The sequence below is a fragment of the Melospiza melodia genome, chromosome 6 (genome assembly GCF_035770615.1).
Source record: "Melospiza melodia melodia isolate bMelMel2 chromosome 6, bMelMel2.pri, whole genome shotgun sequence".
NCBI lineage: Eukaryota > Metazoa > Chordata > Aves > Passeriformes > Passerellidae > Melospiza > Melospiza melodia.
In genome coordinates, this window is record NC_086199.1 from 50,951,924 (window position 1) to 50,969,870 (window position 17,947).

The 17,947-nt window shown below is 44.0% G+C and overlaps 1 protein-coding gene across 4 annotated transcripts in view; it reads left to right on the plus strand.

Annotated features, from left to right (window-relative positions):
- Positions 1 to 8,708: 8,708 nt before the first annotated feature.
- USP47 (ubiquitin specific peptidase 47) overlaps positions 8,709 to 17,947 on the plus strand; it is a 50,759-nt gene continuing 41,520 nt past the window's right edge. For 3 of the 4 annotated variants that reach the window (XM_063160601.1, XM_063160602.1, XM_063160604.1), the window contains exon 1: positions 8,710 to 8,947. In XM_063160601.1, the coding sequence (XP_063016671.1) occupies positions 8,909 to 8,947 (39 nt within the window). In that variant the 5' untranslated portion in view covers positions 8,710 to 8,908. Of the gene's footprint in view, positions 8,948 to 17,947 lie in introns of all 4 variants that reach the window. The other variant, XM_063160603.1, reaches the window with a different exon arrangement.

Genomic DNA, 17,947 nt, shown 5'->3' on the forward strand with positions numbered 1-17,947 from the left:
TGACAGGAACCACCATCCCCAGGCTGCCAGGAATATGGGTGTTATCATGAGGCAGTCAGCCCAAGCTTCATTAACCTCTCCATGCCTGAAATGTGTACTGCATTAGTGCCATCCTGGGTAAATTCAAATACATGACAGTGAATAGCATGGAGATACAAAAAGCAGATTAACAAAAGACAAACTACACTTTCAGCCTGTCTCTGAAGGAAGAGACTAAGGGAGTAGCCATAAAATAAGGAAGAACAGACTGAGGAATGATCAGGGTATTAGCAGAAAATCTGCAGTTAGAAAAGTATGTCATCATCATGCTTTCATTTTTCTTAGAATTCAGAGGTCAGAAGAGATAAAACCCCTAAAAGACAAATACATCTGCTTTGATTATCTTTGTTTATAACTTCTTGGGCAGTAGGGATAAAAAGCTTCTGACAGTCTGAGGCTTGCATTTTCCCCATTTGGGAACCCTGCCAGACTTCAAAAGGACAAACCTGCCATACAGCCCAGGTCTGGGATGCAGAGCAGGATGGGAGCTTTATTGTGTGTGCAAGTTTTCTTGTAGGCAGAAACAAACCTAGAACATCAAATAGTTGATGTAAGATTACTCTAAACCTAGTAAAGAGCATTCCCATCAGCAAGACTGGAATCTGGTTCCCTCTAAGTATTTGCATTGCTGGTGGTATCAAAAGCACAGCTCTAGTACATGTAAGAATTTAAAATTGGTCTGGGCTGCTTAACATAAATCTTTTGCTCCCATAAGGAACACAAAGGTAGCTTCTATGCAAAGGCACACGTTTCCAGCACAAGGAAGGACACAGATTAATTCCATATGTAAAGCACTGTGGTAAATACTGCAGTGGCCAGCCTATGATTATATCTCTGAGCCTGGCACTGAGACCCTGCTGATTCATGCACCCCTGCATTCCATGGATGCACACCCCATGCAGCTAATGGTTGCACATTAGTAACCAGCCACCCCAAAACCCCAAGGAGCCCTCTTCCTTTAACTACTGCATAGAAAAGAATGCTCTGCTGAAGACTTAAATCTCAGGAGAGGATTTGGATTCAGTCCAGATTACCTGGAACTTATGTGGATACCTCTGCAAGATGTGCTTACATCCAACAGGCCCAATTAAGAAGCCTGGTTTAAACTACAGGTGAGAGGTAAATGGGTATGCATCTAACTTAAAATAGCCAGCACAATTCACTGCAAATAACTAACAATATTGAAAGAAATCTATTTCCCATACTAACAGCCAACACAAGATTCCAATTCTGCAGCCAAGCCTTCTAATCCAAATGTTGAAGAAACAACTGCTCTCCAGACACATCTATTCACAAAGGCAATGATGACAAGCAAGAACAGTAGTTACAACTTTTTTTTTTATTTATCCTGTGTTAATTCAGTTCAATCAACAGATAAATTACAAATAAATTACAAATTTGAAAGAAGAAGAATCCATTAAAAAGAATTAAAATTCAGATACATGTGACAAAAATTTCAGAAATTACATTCTCTCAACACTCTTACCACCCATGCTTTGCTCTACTCTTCCAGCCAGAAGAGAGACTCCCAGCACCACGGGAGCAGTGCACACCCCACACTCTGACAGCTACTGACAATCAGGGCTGAGTACAAGCCACAACACCCAGGAGCATTTCCGTGTCTATGACCAAAGCAGCACCAGTGAGAGAGAGATTTCAAAGGGCATTTCACCAACGTCAGGATACTCTGTACACAAGTCCCTGCCCTGGCTGACTCATGCTGTGTCCACACTGGCATTCCCTGCACTTGTCCTGTGACAACATTCCCCCTGCCAGAGCTCCGGTGCTGGCAGCTGCTGTGCTCTGGCAGCTGACATTTGAAATGCTATGTAAGACCTCTGGCAGCTCCCTTTGCTGCTGCCAAAGGTAAAGCTACGTTAATTAATGCAAGAAAGAGCTCAGCAAGCCCCACAGCAGAGTGGCCCTTAAAGCCCCAGAAGGCTGCAGATGTTCAGGACACACACAGCACGTTGCAAAACAAGGACAAGGTTGAGCTTGGAGAGCCGCAGAGCCAGCAGCTGGTTTTAGACCAAGCCTTCCACCAGCTATGCAGAGACTGCCCAAAAGCTGCTTTAGCAAGGTCTCAGCACAGCCTGCTCCAAGCCCTGGCATGAGGAATGAGGGAAGATGAAAAGCACCTCCTGTCCCATCAGAGATCCTAAACCAGCTAGGAAATAACCAGGTCCGGCCCAGCACTCCTCAAAGTACAAAGTTCCTCCCACCACCAGCGGAATGAAGTTATCTGAGAGCACAGAGCAAAGCAGAGAGTGGTGTCAGCACTGAGAGGAAGCACCAATCCAGCAGAAATAGGGAGATGGTGACAGTCCCCATCTGCCCTCCAGCCCTGCCCAGTCAAGAGGCTGGCAGGTCTGCACTGCTGGGCACTGCCCAGGCCCAAGGCACATCACACCAAATCCTGCTGCACCTACTGTCCTGGCACTCCATGCCATGGGATTTGAGACATTCTAAAGGTGCCTTTTCTTCCCTCTTCTCAGTGAGGGGATGGGGTGGAGCCCAGGCAGCTGTGAGGTGTCTTTACACTGATTATCACGACACCTTACAAAGAAAAGGTGAAGAAAACAACTTTGATGCAGGGTAAGGCCACCTAGGAACCCAGCTCTGGGAGGATGGAATGTTCTGTATGTGCTAGGGCATGCTGAGGATGGGAAACCACTTCCTGCTTGCCCAAAGAGCTGCAAGCAGCATAATTAGCACTCACTGGGAATATTACTCGTCACCAGATGTAATCTGAAGGGTCACTGGGAGCCCCTGGTGCAAACCCCAGCTATGAAATTCCCCAGGAGCCAAGGGCAGCTAGAAATACCTTGAGTGTCCATACTGAGAGCTCCTGAATACCGAGGGCACGCTGAATCCAGGCTGCTCTGTTCCTTTTGCACATGACAGCCTCTTGTTTACTGCTGCCTTTGTGTCCCAGGCTGACTCTGCAACAGCAATTCCTCACATGCAGCAAGTGTTAACTCAGTGCTTTTAAATACACTGGCTGTGGCACAGCGAGCTCTTTTTGAACCTCCAAAGTAACTGAACCATGTTGATGACTAGTTTATTGCCATGGTATGAATTCAAGGCAGCTCTCCTTCCTTCTTGCTTTCCCATGGGCAATATCTGTATCTGCAGACAGACAGTTCACTTATGCAATTCAGATTTCAGAAGAATTGTGGAAAAATAATTACATTTTCCTGATGCCTCCATATTTTCCTGTTAACTGCAAGCAGCAGGGAAGGCTCAGGCAATTCTATTTCCCAGGTTCTGAAGTTTTCTGTTAGTGTCCTTCAGAGGAAGAAAGGCAAAACCACAATGCTGAAAATTTTAAGCCAAGCTGGTAAAAGAATTCAGTGTTAACAAAGGAATACACGGTCCTGCAAAACTCTCTGCAGTATTTCTACTTCTTTTTACAATTGTCATTTGAGTTCCAAACTCTTGTGGGAATTCATACATAAGATTAGTGCTATCATGGAAAAGACAACTAACTTCCTAAGCCAGTATCTGAACACTTGGATAGTCTTGAAAGTAGAGTAATAAGATAATCTTCAACAAAAATGTTAATGAATCTAGGCTGCTGATTTATAATTAATTAAAATAATCCCCTACTGGTTTTGATCAAAAAGATGTTGGCATGAAATACCATGCCAGGAGAGAAAAGCACTTGCCTGTTCATAAAGATTATGGCAGAAAACACTGCTTAGGAACTGCAGAACACAATGTTTAGCACTGAACATAAACTTTTTTTTTCCTTAATCTCATGATGTTTCACTTCAGAGGGCTGCTTATCTACCTATTACAACCACAAGACCTGCAACATTGGTCCCTCTAAAGCAAAATAATACTTTTTCCATAGTATATCTCCCATTTAATGCTTTAATTTTCCCTACCATTCTCAACTCTTTCAAATTAATTCTTTACTTTCTAAAATTCTGCTTCAAAATATTAATCTTCAAACATAAAAGTCTATATGGGGGTTTTAAAATACATATAATAGAAAATAATTTTAAAATTTTTTATCTTTACTGTCTTGATTCAAGTACTTAACACATTCAAGAAACAGTCTACAATACTGAAATATAGAAGCATTTTAATAGACACAGAATAATTAAAAATAATTAGTGTTCTTTTTTCAAAGACCTTATTTGCTCTTTAGCCTTTTATTGATCTGTTTCATACTTAAGAAGCTAAAATCAAAGAGCTTATTATCTAGTTAAAAGGGCATTTAAAGATGCTGAGTTCCATAATTTTCTCTTTTTTACATCTACTAATTCTATTTATTCTTCCTATTAGTTCTCCCCTCCATCCATTTAAGGGCTGAATTTACTGATTATGTTTTTAACTGTCCTTGTTGAAAGGACTGGATGGTACAGGCAGATTTTCAGAGAAATACTCCAAATTTTGCTGTGCAACTGGGGAAAAGTGACTTGAGGCTCAAACTGCAAAGTAAATCAGCAGTGCAATGACCTGCTGGACTGTGATATCCTGAACTTTCACACATCTCTTCTATCAGCAGATGTGGAATTGCCAAAGATTGAAAAGGGAAGAGGCCTTGAGCTGTATTTTCTGAGAGTGCTGACAGCGCAGACGAGCTCTGAGTGAACACTGCCAGGGCTGGGACATTTGGGGGAAATGGCAGCACCTTGCCAAGGACTGCAAACTTCAGCTTTAGGGGTTTTGAGAATTGGGGGATTTTTTGGGGGTTTTTTAGTTGGTTGGTGGGAAGGAGGTTTTTTGTGGTTTTTTTGGTTGGGTGTTTTTAACAGGACAGTACAGAAAAAACCAAGCAAGTTGGCTCTACCTCTAAAACAGGCCATGGATGTCCCACCGACGGCCTATTTGTAAAACCAAAACCAGGAGTTTCAGAGAAGACATCCCAAATCCATGGCATCAATCCACACAATCCTCTTTCCATTTCAAAGAGGTAGGCTAACATGCTAACATTCCTTTGGGAAAGACATCAGTTTACAGCATCTAACTGCACATAGGAAAGAGCTAGATGGCAGCACTCCATTTCATTCTCAGAACTTTCTTCAAAACTTATTAGTTATTTGTCAAATCGTGGGACAAGATTCAGTGACTCCTTACAGACAAGGAGGAATGATAAGTGCACAATCTTTAAGGAAGTATCCCATTCCTACAGACTAATTTACAAGTTCGGCATCCTTTAAAACAGAGGTTTGCTATTTCCTTCAGCACATTGACATTGCATAACTGTATTTCCATTATTCCAGTGCATACATTAGTGTGACAAGCATTGTACTGAAAACAGACACACTGCAGCATTTGTGACTCTCATTAATGCGTCTCTGAGCAAGTCTGACAATCAACAGCCCAACAAATTTACCTGTACCTGCAAATCCAGAATCAACTGCAATCTGAGGCATCAGTTTTTCTCCTTCAACATTAATAACAAGTTAAACCTGTGCTGTATTAAATGAGCCTTTATGTAAGGCCAGGATTCTCTTAGTGAAACTCAAATACTGAACATTCCTCTTTAAGAAGTCTCACATAAGGAGATTAAATGTTGTAGCATCCACAAATTACAAAAGCTCCTGGAGATTTAATTATTAACTTGAGATTATTACTCCATTAAAGATGTTTTATGCACACATGCTACACTGGACGTTTGCACAGTTTTAAAGGTTGAGTGGAGGATCTAACAAAGTATTTATTAAAAACAACTCTAGCAGGCACATATTTATGGTAGCTACCTCTTTATTGTAATAGAACAATATATTTCAAAAAGTCATTGAGTTGTGCAGCTTTTTCCCTTGATATGCACAAACGGCAGCAAAAACAAACATGTAAGATCATCACATTTTAGAGAGTCAAAAGAACTTTCCAAAGTAACATCTCTGAAAGCTTCTTGTCCCTGAATTCTGGATTCCTTACAACCCAGAGGAAGAATCCTCCAAGTCTGAGAGGTTTTGTGGGGTGTGAGTGGGGGGAGAGGGGAAATTACAGTAAGACACACACAGTTTTGCCCCAGTGCTTGGATCCCTTGCACTGGAAGCTTGGCTCTGTTCTGGCTCTTCAACTCGAGCACCTGCTCATTCATCTCCTGGGTCTCTGGGCACCTCTGGGCAACTGGAGATCACCAGGCAGCTGAGCTCCTTCAGGTAGCTACACATCTTGATCATTTCTCACTCCTGCACCTTTTCTCATACCTAGATGCTCACAAGAAAGAATTGTTTCTAATATTCAGTGTTGTTATTTGCTTCCCAGTTCTGCTCAAGAATACCACTTAACGATCAGCACCTCGTTTTGCTAAGCTCCACAAAAACTGAGCCCTTGCCTGACAAAGCTCTCAATAAAACCCCAACTAAATCCCAAACTTTTAATGCACAACACAGCTGATAAGCATGAGTAAAACACCTCCTTTCACAATTACAGGAGTTCATTCATTTCACACTGCCTTTCCTATCAAAACCCCTACTATTTTAGATATTTTTCTTCCTCTTGTAGAGGGGCAGCTCTACAAAACCCCGTGCTAACATGAAGTAACATTAACAGTAAGGGACTCGCAGGTTCCTGTCTCAGTACTTGATTTTATCATAATAGAGCTCAAAGGTCTAAGATGAGGGGCTTTCAGGTCCAACATGTTTCAAACCCACAGGGCAAGAGCTCCTGTGCCAAAGAACCCTCTGACCTTTACAAGATAAATAACTTGAACCCGTTAAGTTACATAATGCAAAACAGAAATATACTTAAAAACTGCTTTAAGTTTTTCAATGAGAGGATTTCTGTGTTTAATTCAAGGAGCAAAAATTTAAGAAAAAACAAATAAACCACAACAAAGCCAGAAATATAGCATTTCCACAGCTCACTTAAAAGATGAAAATAAAACCACTGATGATGTTTACAGAAATTACCATTTTGAAGCCTTTTTTTGAAGCATTAATATACTATAGGAATAGAAACACTACCAACATATCCTAATTCTAAAAGCTGCCACTTATCTATGAGAAAGCAAAGGAAGCTGACAAGTTACACACTTTGAACATGAAAAGAGAGATGAGATCATTCAACTTTATCAAATCTTCAGTAGCCTCCAGTACAATGGGTTTCAAAAATTACCCCAAACTCCAAAACTTCATGGACACAAACCAAAACCTATCCTCAGTACTGCATTTTTCCACAAGAGGACACTAACATAATAAGAAAAACAGTTGTGCAGAAATGTACAGCTACGAAACAGCATCGTTCATTAGCCAAGTAAAATGCTTTGCACTTACAAACTATTTTGCAGTGAAGTAGACATCAACTACTTTCCCTCTAGTGTGCGTTTTAGTCATTCTAGTATTTTGGCTTTTAGCGTGTTTTAGGTGGCACAAAAAAACAGATATAGTTCAGCTTGTTGTGGACAAAACCCAACAATTAAGCAATGCCACAGAAACAGCCTTGCACTCCGTTTGAAAAAGAGCTATCAACATTGGATTTACAGCGAGCACATGCTGAACTCCATCGCATGACTTCAAGGAACAACTTCTGGGCACCAGTACGGGCTCGCATGCCAGCGGGAGCGGGCTGTGCTTACGCGTCCCCTCCAGCTGGCACCAGCACCGTAACGGGGCGAGGGAATCGCACGGAGAGAGCCTCCGGTGTCCGCCAGGGGCGGCCGGGGAGCTGCGAGGGCACGGAGCTCGTGTGGCGGGGCCTGGCGCTCCGAGCGCGCCCACGGCCGGGTGCCGACGAGCTCCGAGACTGCCCCGAGCCCCGCTCCCTGAGCGCCCCCGGCCGGCCCCGAGCCCCGCTCCCTGAGCGCCCCCGGCCGGCCCAGCTCCGAGCCCCGCTCCCTGAGCGCCCCCGGCCGGCCCAGCTCCGAGCCCCGCTCCCTGAGCGCCCCCGGCCGGCCCCGAGCCCCGCTCCCTGAGCGCCCCCGGCCGGCCCAGCTCCGAGCCCCGCTCCCTGAGCGCCCCCGGCCGGCCCAGCTCCGAGCCCCGCTCCCTGAGCGCCCCCGGCCGGCCCCGAGCCCCGCTCCCTGAGCGCCCCCGGCCGGCCCAGCTCCGAGCCCCGCTCCCTGAGCGCCCCCGGCCAGCCCCGAGCCCCGCTCCCTGAGCGCCCCCGGCCAGCCCCGAGCCCCGCTCCCTGAGCGCCCCCGGCCGGCCCGGCTCCGAGCGCGCCCCCGGCCATGTGCCGACGAGCCCCGAGCCGCAGCTGGGGCAGTGGCCCCGGCGCGCTCCCTGCCCGCTTGCCTCCCGCCGCTGCATTTGCGCGGCCTCAATCAGCTTAGAAAACAGCTCTGAGATCATCCAGGCCACCCCATGAGCGAACACCCCCGCGGCACGTGCAGTCTTTCCCTAAATAAGTCCGCAGACGGCGCCCACTCCATTTATTGCCTCTCTGCTCCCCCGCAGGCCCCACGGCGCTCCCCAGAGCAGGATAACGTGACGGAGTTATCCCGGCGCCACGAATAACCCGTGCGCGGGGCAGCTCTGGCCCGGCCGCCCACGGAGGTTCCGCGTTGCGGATCCGACACCGCCCCTCGTGCTCGGTGAACACCGCGCGGCTCGGCCGGGCCGGGCAGCGGCAGCAGGGCCGGGAGCGGGACCCGCCGCGGCCGGGCCGAGGGCGATGAGCGCGGCGGAACGCAGCGAGCCCGGGGTGGGGCGGCTCTCGCGAGACCCGCGCCGGCGGCCATTTTGCCATGGATTGGCGGCGGGGCGGGGCCGCGGCGCTGCCCGCGGGAGCGGAGGAGGTGGAAGCGGAGGAAGAGGAGGAGGAGGTGGAAGAGGAAGAAGAAGAAGAGGAGCAGGAGGAGGAGAAGAAGGGGGAGGATGAGCCGCGGGCGTCCCCCCGCCTCCCGCTGCTGCTGACGACGGCGCTCGGTTCAGCCTGCTGCGGGCTCCGCGCCGCGCCGCCGGCCATGGTGCCCAGCGAGGAGAACCAGCTCGTCCCCAAGGAGGTGAGGCGGGAGATGGAGGCGGCGGCGGCGGGCAGGAGGCCCGGGGCACCGGCGCCGCCCGAGGAGGGAGTGGAGGAGGCCCGGCCCGGCCCGGCCCGGCCCGGCCTGGCCTGGCTCGGCTCCGCTCCGCTCCCTCGGTGCGCGGCCCGGCGGGCGCGGGCCTGTCTTTGTGCGGGCCCGGGGGTGATGGTGGAGCGCGGGTGAAGGGGCTGGCCAGGGCAGGAGGAGGAGGCTGGAGCTGAGCCCGGGCTGCGCAGGGCCCCGGGCGGCCCGAGGGCTGCACCTGTCCGTGCCGCGGCATGCGGGGAGCCCGGCCTGCGCGGCGGGGCCCGGCCGGGCCGCTCCGGTGTCACGGGGCTGCGAGGCAGCGCGGCCGCTCCTGCCGGCCCGCGGGGCTGCGGCTGAGGGGCAGAGCGGGGAGCCGGGAACCGGGCGGGTCTCGGCCGAGGGGCCGGGGCCGGGAGCGGGGCAGGACGGGCGGCAGTGCCCGCGGCGTTTGCCGGGGGAAACGGGTCGAGCAGCGGCTTGTTTGCTCTGCTCTGGGCCCCTCATCTCTCCCCTGCTGTAGGGAGAAGGGGAAAGGCTTGTTTTTGGCCATAGGCTGGAGATAAGAGCCCGAGAGAAAGAGGAAGGCGAAGCCTCTGTCCTGCAGCGATAGGCGAATGACACGTGTCAAGTTGGAGCGATACCGTGCACAGGAAGGAGTTCAAGTGATGGCATAAAATGTTTGGAAACAGCTGCTGGTAGGGTAGTATCAGCACAAACTTTGTTTCCTGAGCAGGTACACGTTTTGCCAACTTTTCTGACAGTTTCGCAGTTCTGATAAATTACTCAAAGCCTTCCCGGAGTTTTCGTCGAACGTCAGTGTTTGTTACATTTACCTGTCCCGTCGTGTGTCCTTACGGGAAGCTTTGTCAGGCAAGGGCTCCGTTTTTGTGGAGCTTAGCAAAATGAGGTGCTGATCCTTAAATGGTATTCTCGAGTAGAACTGGGAAGCAAATAACAACACTGAATATTAGAAACAATTTTTCGTGCATGTAAACACAGGGCATATGTAGGAAAAAGGTAACTTTACCTCGTATCCTTACTTTAAATACTAAGGTATAAAAGACTATATTTTGTCTTTTACACGAAAGTGAAATCTTGAGAAACTTTAAAAGAGATGGAATGTAGTAGCTAATATACTTGAGTATTGACTTCTAACAAAAATCTTCACAAATATAAAACTAGGCCAGAAGACAGAGTAGCTGACAGACTTAAAGATTTAATTTTAAAACCAAAGAAACAGATAAGGGATAGTGGCAGGAGAAACATTGTGGCAGCAGCTGTAGAGAAGTGGAATAGACAAGATATTAATAAAAGCAGCTAGCCAAGGCTGTGTCTTTAGTTATATGTATTAATAGTATCCCCCTTGGCTTTAGAGTTGTATTCAGAATATGCTTATGATTCAGCTGTGTATTTTTAACTGACTCATTGGAGGAGCCTTTTGAATGTACTTTTATCTGTAGGGGGGGAAGTATGGGGAAAGGAAGACGAATCTATGTGATTATAGCTATGGGTATCTTAAACAAACAGTGTGAAATCTATAAACTTTGTACATTGATAATGCTAACGGGAGGAGTTGTTTTTTCTCAGCAAGTTTTGTCAAGTTCTTTGTTGTGTCTCTAAATGAAACTGAACAGAATATTAGTGAAATCAAATTGAGAAAGAAAAGAGATGAACTACTTGTGTTAAGTCCATCTGGTTATATCTATATATGTGTTGTAACAGAAGTTTATCTTCAACTTTTCCAGTGTTTTTCAGTATAACCTCATTTTTTTAGTGATAGGGAATTTTAACATGCTACACTGCAGCATTCCCATTAAGTCCTTCTGAGATTCATTAATAGTCCCATTGCAGAGCACACTGAGCTATGAGTAAACAGAATTCCCCAAGTCTCTGAGTTTTCAACAGCCTGCTCCTAAATATTCCTGTAATGCCCCTAGGAGCAGTTGGAGGCAGAGCAGATCGTTGGGAGTTTCAGCTGTGCCCCCAGGGATGGATAGAGGAGCACAGTTGATGTTTTGTCCCTTCCTGGTGCGCTGGCTGGTGTCACTGCAGCTTCAGAGATTTCAGCTGGGTGCTGAACCAGCCTCTGCTGAAGATGAGCACACAGCCAGAGTTGCCTTGGCATTCCAGTGTGCAGGAATGAGAAGAAATGTAATGAGTTTGCTTTAGGCTGGTTTAGGGAATGACTAATCATCCAAAGCAGTGGATGGGAAAAGGATTTTGGTTCTTGTCTACAAGTTAGTGATGCCTTGGTAGATAAGTGGTGGGAGGTGTCTCTAACTCTGCCAGTCTGCATGTGGTGGAGGGGAAGGATGAGTATTAAGTTGATTATGAGTCTTCAATTTGTGTTTTTATCCATATTTTTGTATATTAACAGGAGCTCAGGCTGCTGTTTGCAACGTAGAATTGCTAGGATGTTTTCATTAGGTTTTGTGAGTACTATGTTTTCATGGATACAGAGTCCATACAAAGGTTCATCTTTTATTTGTCTGTTATGAAAGGTTTTCTTTTGGACATTGCATAGCTTTGCCTGCGTCTCTGAAGTCCGAGTAATCAGGGCCTTGTCATTTTCTCTTACTCATAACTTTGAGACAAAATTCTTTTTCCTTTGGAGGAGATGTATGAAAGCAGGTTCTAATAGATCAGTGTTGGGATTTCTTTTTGCATAAAGGTTTTTGGCTGGGCTATGCAGGTACTTGGTGAGTTCCCTCTTGCATCCCTACTGCTGCCTAGTGCTTTCCCTGCTGTTCCTGCAGTGGTGTGACCAGTAATTCCCTGTGAGAATCTCTGTTCTCTGCTTCTGGGGCTCAGTGTAAACTGCTCCCTGTTCCTTTCCCTTCCTTCCTTTTTCTCATCCTCAATTACTTTGCTTTCTTCATCTAAAAGATGAAAAGACTCAATTCAGTTTCCTTTTATATCCAATAAAAAGAAGTCACTGAGTAAAAAGTGTTCATTGCTGCACCCTGGTAGCAAAATTTGAGCATATTCTATAAAATTTGCTGTATTAATAGGTGTAGATTTTTACCCAGGAACCCTGGGAAGGGAGGGTGAATAGTATGAGTTAGATAAATATGAAAATAAGAAAATGCTGCTATCAGATGGGAGAGCATTTCTATGGCTCTCAGTGTTTCTTACAGGAAAAGTTGACTTGAAACTTATTTTGGGAAAATCTACCTCAAATAGAAAATAATAAAATACTCTTGCCAACACAGTTGGTGAGAACGATGCCTATGTGTGTTTACTGGTAATGTAAGTGAACTTTACAAAGATTTATCTTGAAAATCAAGATGTATGAGAACTTAGTGAGTATTGGTCATAATATGAGAAGTGTGTTCTGCTATGAGATTTTTGAAGTGTTTGTGCTACTGATTAAATAAATGCTGTGCAGATGCTTTTTCAACATGTTCTAGCATGAACTATCTAAAGTACACCTGTCAGAATGAATAAATAAATACATATAAATATATAAATATATACTTGCTGCCATTAAAGCGACCAAGGTGGTGTGAGTTCTCTCAGCTCACTAATGGGAATCTTTTCATCCCTGCACTAATGAGTCCATTTTAATCATCTGCACTGAACAAATCAAATGTGTCTCTTGATGGGTATCATTCTGACTTCCTCATTAGAAGAGCAGGAATCTGATTAAGATATTTTGCAATTCTCTTTAGTAAAGGGATACTGTTCTTTTCAGTGCTGATGACATCCTTGTTTTTTCTTTCCATGTATCAAAAGATTCTACAAGTGGTTACAGCTTGCATAATTTATCCTGCTTTCCTTCTCGTGTGCTCCATTACAAAACATAAAGGAATGGTTGTGACAAGTAGAGAAACTGACTAATTCATTGACTGAGAAGCAATTTTGGAAATCAAATTTAGGAAACAAACAGAAAATTCACAGGGAATTTCACCAAATAATTTGTTCCTTGCAAACAGACACTTTCTGAATGATGTTCATGTAGATATTGAGTTTGGTGAATAAAGCTTGGAGTAGAATTCCAGAGCATTTCTGCTTTTTTCCAGCCATGGGGCTTCCCAGTGAGCGTTCACTTTCCCTTGCTATCAGCTGGGTGTTTAATCTGAGCATGGAAGGGTGATCAGGACAGTGAAGTATCAGCACCTCTCAATCATCTGATGAAATGTTCTTGCCTGAGAGGTACCAGTGCCTGATGGGCACCCCTTGGTACTGCAGCCTCAGACTGGAAATGCTGCCGGTGGAAGTTACTACCCTGGAGAATAATCTGACAACTAAATAACTGAATCCTTCTTTTTTTCCCTGCAGTGAGACGTTCTGAACATCATCACAAACAATAAATGCTGTTTTATGTCATTACCGTTTTGTGCGTCACTGCTGATTTAAAATTTCACATTCAAAAGCATCAGTAGTGAAAATATTTTTTGGTGCCATTTTCTGTTCTTTTTAAAGCCTGTGGATACAATCAAGGCAGCCTTGCATTATAGTTTTAAAATGTTAATTGTACAATCACATAATAATTAAAATTATTATTGTGCTGCCTCTTTTTCTGACAGAATGTAGTGATATCAATATAAGATTAAAACTTGTGGTGATTTACTGAAATAAGTTAGTACCTTGAATTTGTGCTACCTTTGAATCACATGTTTCAGTCTTGTCAGAACTAAATGGGAGTGGGGGAAATGTTTTGTTCTAAACCTTCCCCCACCAGTACATTACAACTGGTACTGCAATGCACTATATTATGTACAAATATTCATATATATTCATAAATGTTCATAAATATTCCCAGCTTGATTTTTTGTTGTGTTTGAAAATATGTTGAGTTTTACCTAAGAGAATAAAGGTGAAAGCTACGTTTGTAGAAAATGGAGTGATTGAGTTACATGTACATATTCAGGTTTTTTATCCAGTTTGAAAAAGTTTTTCTAAATTCCTTTTTGAACATTTAAAGCTGCTCTTTTACACTTTACCCTTTAAGATTTAATGTGGCATACCTTTGGCTGGGCTGCCATTTATAATCTTGTTATTTTCTTGTCTTGACTGAAATATTCACAAAACAATGCCACTAGTTACTAAAGAACTGATAATTTAAGTCACAGAATTTTTTTTGTGGAGCTCTGATAAAATAACAATGAACTTGACCACAGTTTTAGGCACTGTGACATGCTGGGATTTTTATTTTCTTTGGTTTTTGCAATGCTTGGCATGTAGTCAGCTTGCACTGAGCAAATGCTCTTGCACAGCATTGGCAGATGAAATAATTTCTAAAAAGGATGTTGTGCATGTTCTAAAAATACTGAGGGGTGAAATTGGTACAGATCATTTGATTCAATATAATTGTTGAGATTGTAATCACAGGGGTGCTTTAGGTGCTTCTGAAAAATGGCAACAGATTATTTTTAGATTGGCATTTCTGTGAATAGCTTAGAGCTGGTATCGTGCTGCAGTTCAGGTGTAGCTTCTCAATAAGCACATGTGATGAAATCTGCCTCAGTAACACAAGCAAGTGTGCCTGGATTCCTGAGCATTGGTGAATGCTCTGGTTTTGGAGCTTCATGAGAAATATGTTTGATATAGCATGAAAGTTTGCCCAGTAAAATAATGTCTGAACATATAAACAGCATTTTCTGAAGAAGTTTGGCAGTGTTCTACAGGAGCTGAAGGAATGGAAGGCAGCCATGCTCACTCATTGGGTTGAGATCAACAACAGTGAAGGAAAAGAAAAAAATAGCAGATGCAGAAACTCTTATGTAGTACCTTTTTTTTTGTTCATCAGTTTAGATATGGAAAAATTGTCTAAGTCCTTTCTCACATGCACACTGTGATCCCTGTTCCTTCTGTGGGGACATTGCCCCAGAGTTGTGTGCTCTCCCTGCAGCCCTTGGTGGCAGTGGCAGCAGGCAGAGTTTATGGTGCTTCCACTCTGGGCTGGATCCTTTGTTCTGTGCAGCGTTCCCAGGGAGCTGCACAAAGAATGCCTGCTCACATACCTTGCTGTTCAGTTTCCATCTTTCCTTCCCCAACAGAAGCTGGACAGCTGAAAATTAGAGAGCCGTTAAAGAATTAAAAACTTTGCCTGCAGTCATGTTTAATGTCTGAACTGGATTTTAATTTTTTACCATACATGTCTGTTGGTGATTTTGTAGGGAAGTAAACTTTCATTTCAAAATTCTCCATGAAGAGAAAGCTCTTCTGAGTACTTATGCTAATATTGCATTTGTAATTCAATCCAGCAGAAAGTTCTTCAGAATAGGAGCAGCAAAGGAAAACATTTCCATAAAATTCATACTTGAAGAAATGAAGGGCAAGTTCATCCACTACTTCTGCAACTCTCAGTAGGAGACAAATATTATAAGTATTGAGCAATATATAAAAGTGTACTAAGTGTCTTGGGCATTCTCATATCCCCATTTTTAGCTTTTTTGGGTTTTGTTTTTTAAGGAAAACCAAGGAGCATGCTGATTAGGAAGGTGGAGAGAAGTTACAAGCAAAGGAAGTTCTATAAAAATGAGGCTGTTTCAGATCTGAGTGTAAAGGTTACACTGTAATAAATGTAGAGAGTCTGGCAGATAGATTGCGAATGTAGAGAACTTCATTGACATTTAATTCTCACAATTATTTTAGTGTGGTTACAAAACCTGATCAGCTGAAATTAAAACTTTTAAGAGTAAGAGAGTGAAATACAATGTCTAGTGGTTAAGAGATTGCTGTAGATATATAAACTATTCTTTGTTACTCCTGAAGAAAACTTTGTTTGTTCTTGTGTGATCTGCAGGTATGACCAGGAAATATTTGCACACTTTTTTGATTGACAGCTGCTTTGATTGACTTTTTTTAGGGGAAGTAATTTATCTTGAATCACCTTAATTTACTATATTTAAAAGACCATAAGGAGATAAGTGTAAGAAGACTGGTTCTTCAGGATGTCCTTAGTAAGACATATTTAAAATCTTGCTTTAAATATGAAAAATGCATTCTGTAAAACTAAAAAGTGGATCTTTTGGTCTTTAGTTCAGCTCTCCCAAGGCATGTGTCCCCTTACACTATATTTTTTTCTATAGTCTGGATTTTGCCTGAAGTCTCCCCAGGTATAATGAAGAATTCAGAGATGAGGACAAAGTATGTTGTTGAGGTACTCACAAACCTGATACTTCAAAATCAGTCAGATTCAAGATTAAATTATTGTATCTAAAGGTTGTTCAGATTTTTTTTTTTTTGCTTCAGGAAACATTCCAACATACAATACATCAAGTTAACAGCTCAAAATTGCTCTATTTAAGACATTCTGGGATCTGTGTTTTAAGAAGTGTGTTCAATTTGCCACAAGTGTGCTGTTAAATACATCTATAAGTGTTTTGGTTCAGGCATTGTAACAGGATTCTAAGTGCACTGTTCTCTCATTAAAGACTGGGCTGTGGCAAAGCACCTGTGTTGAGTAACAAACCCCTCAGTGCTCTGACAGGATTAGTTTAGAACCTGTGTTTCAAAAAGAAGGTGCTGCTTTCCTCTGAAATAAAGCCCAGTGTGAGTCTGAGAGGACCCGCTCAATGCCTCCTTCATGATGAGAACCTTTATCACCCTGTGTTCCCCTCCCCTGGCTGTACCAGGGAAGTTGGCCTCTGAAAGAGCTTCCTTGGGCTTGGAAACAACCATGGAGCATGAGTAGCTCTGCTGGGGTGGAAGGGGTGGTGGGTTGTAGGAGTCTGTGGTTCAAAAGCACAGGGTAGAAGGAGGAGGAATGGTACCCCAGTTCTCACTGACTCTTCTCCCCTTATTTGCTGTCTATTGGAAAGATCTTTGATCTTTGCATTTTCTGCAGGAAGCAGTGCTATCAGTGTGTATCCAGCGTGGCATTTAATGGATTGGACCTCTTGAAATAGGTGGGAAAATTCCTAAATTATGGTTGTGGGTTCTCAAGGAGCTGATTTGATAGTATTTGGTCATTGCTGAGAGAGAAAGGAACATTCAGACACTGACAATGGTTCAGCTGAACAGAAGCTTGTTTCAACTGTGATTATACTTCAGAAGTAAAGTTACACATGCAGACTACTTGTGTGTCATTGAAGGTCCCACATTTCACTTATCCTTGTAACTGCTGGAAATGTGCATTCCAGTCATTTACAGCACCTGGAATGTGCACCCCAGAGTTTGCCCAGCAGTGAATGTGACTGGCAGTAGTCACTCATGTGCACTTCATGTGGGAGTCTGAAGTTGCTGAAGCTACATTAGGTTTAAGAATTGCTGTCTTTGGCTTAATCATCCAAGTAATTCTGTGAACGTGAGCTTGATGTTTGCTGCTTCCTACTGATCTCTTTGTCTTTCCTCTGTACTGCAGTGATTTGTGAGAATTATTTATGGGGTGTGGAGATGCAGAGAGTCTTCTCTAGTGGTGATCCTTTTAAGTCTCAGTAGGCCACTAAGTTTACTTGGCAGTAAAACTTAACACATCTATTAGTTCAGCTCTTGACCTGGAATTTGGAAATATTGGGTAGAATCTGTATGAAGTTTGACCTTAGCTTTAGGTTTTGCTTTCAGTCTCTAAAGTAATATAGTAGGAGTGCTAGTAAAATATCTGTATTGTATTTGAATATCTGTATATAGGCCTTGCCCTGATGAGCCCCGGTTGTTCTAGATGGGCTGCAGCTGTACCTAATGAAGATAACTGGGATAAAAGGGGGTGGGCTTGGCCAGGTAGGGAGAGCCTGGAGTGAGTCCTGACTAAGGAGCAGCAACAACACTGCTGTGAAGAGCTGTGTGTGAGAAAACCACCCAGAAGGTATGGGACTCAAAAAATATGATAACAACAATATGAATACAACAAAGTAATTTTATAAAAATGAAGCTGGAGTTAAAATAGTGAAATGCTGCTATAGAATTTTAATTAACTCAGTGATTCAAGGCTGAAAAATAGCAAGCCACTTCTAAATGCAGTGTTAAAACCACTGCAGTTGTACATTTGAATATTGTTGTGACAGA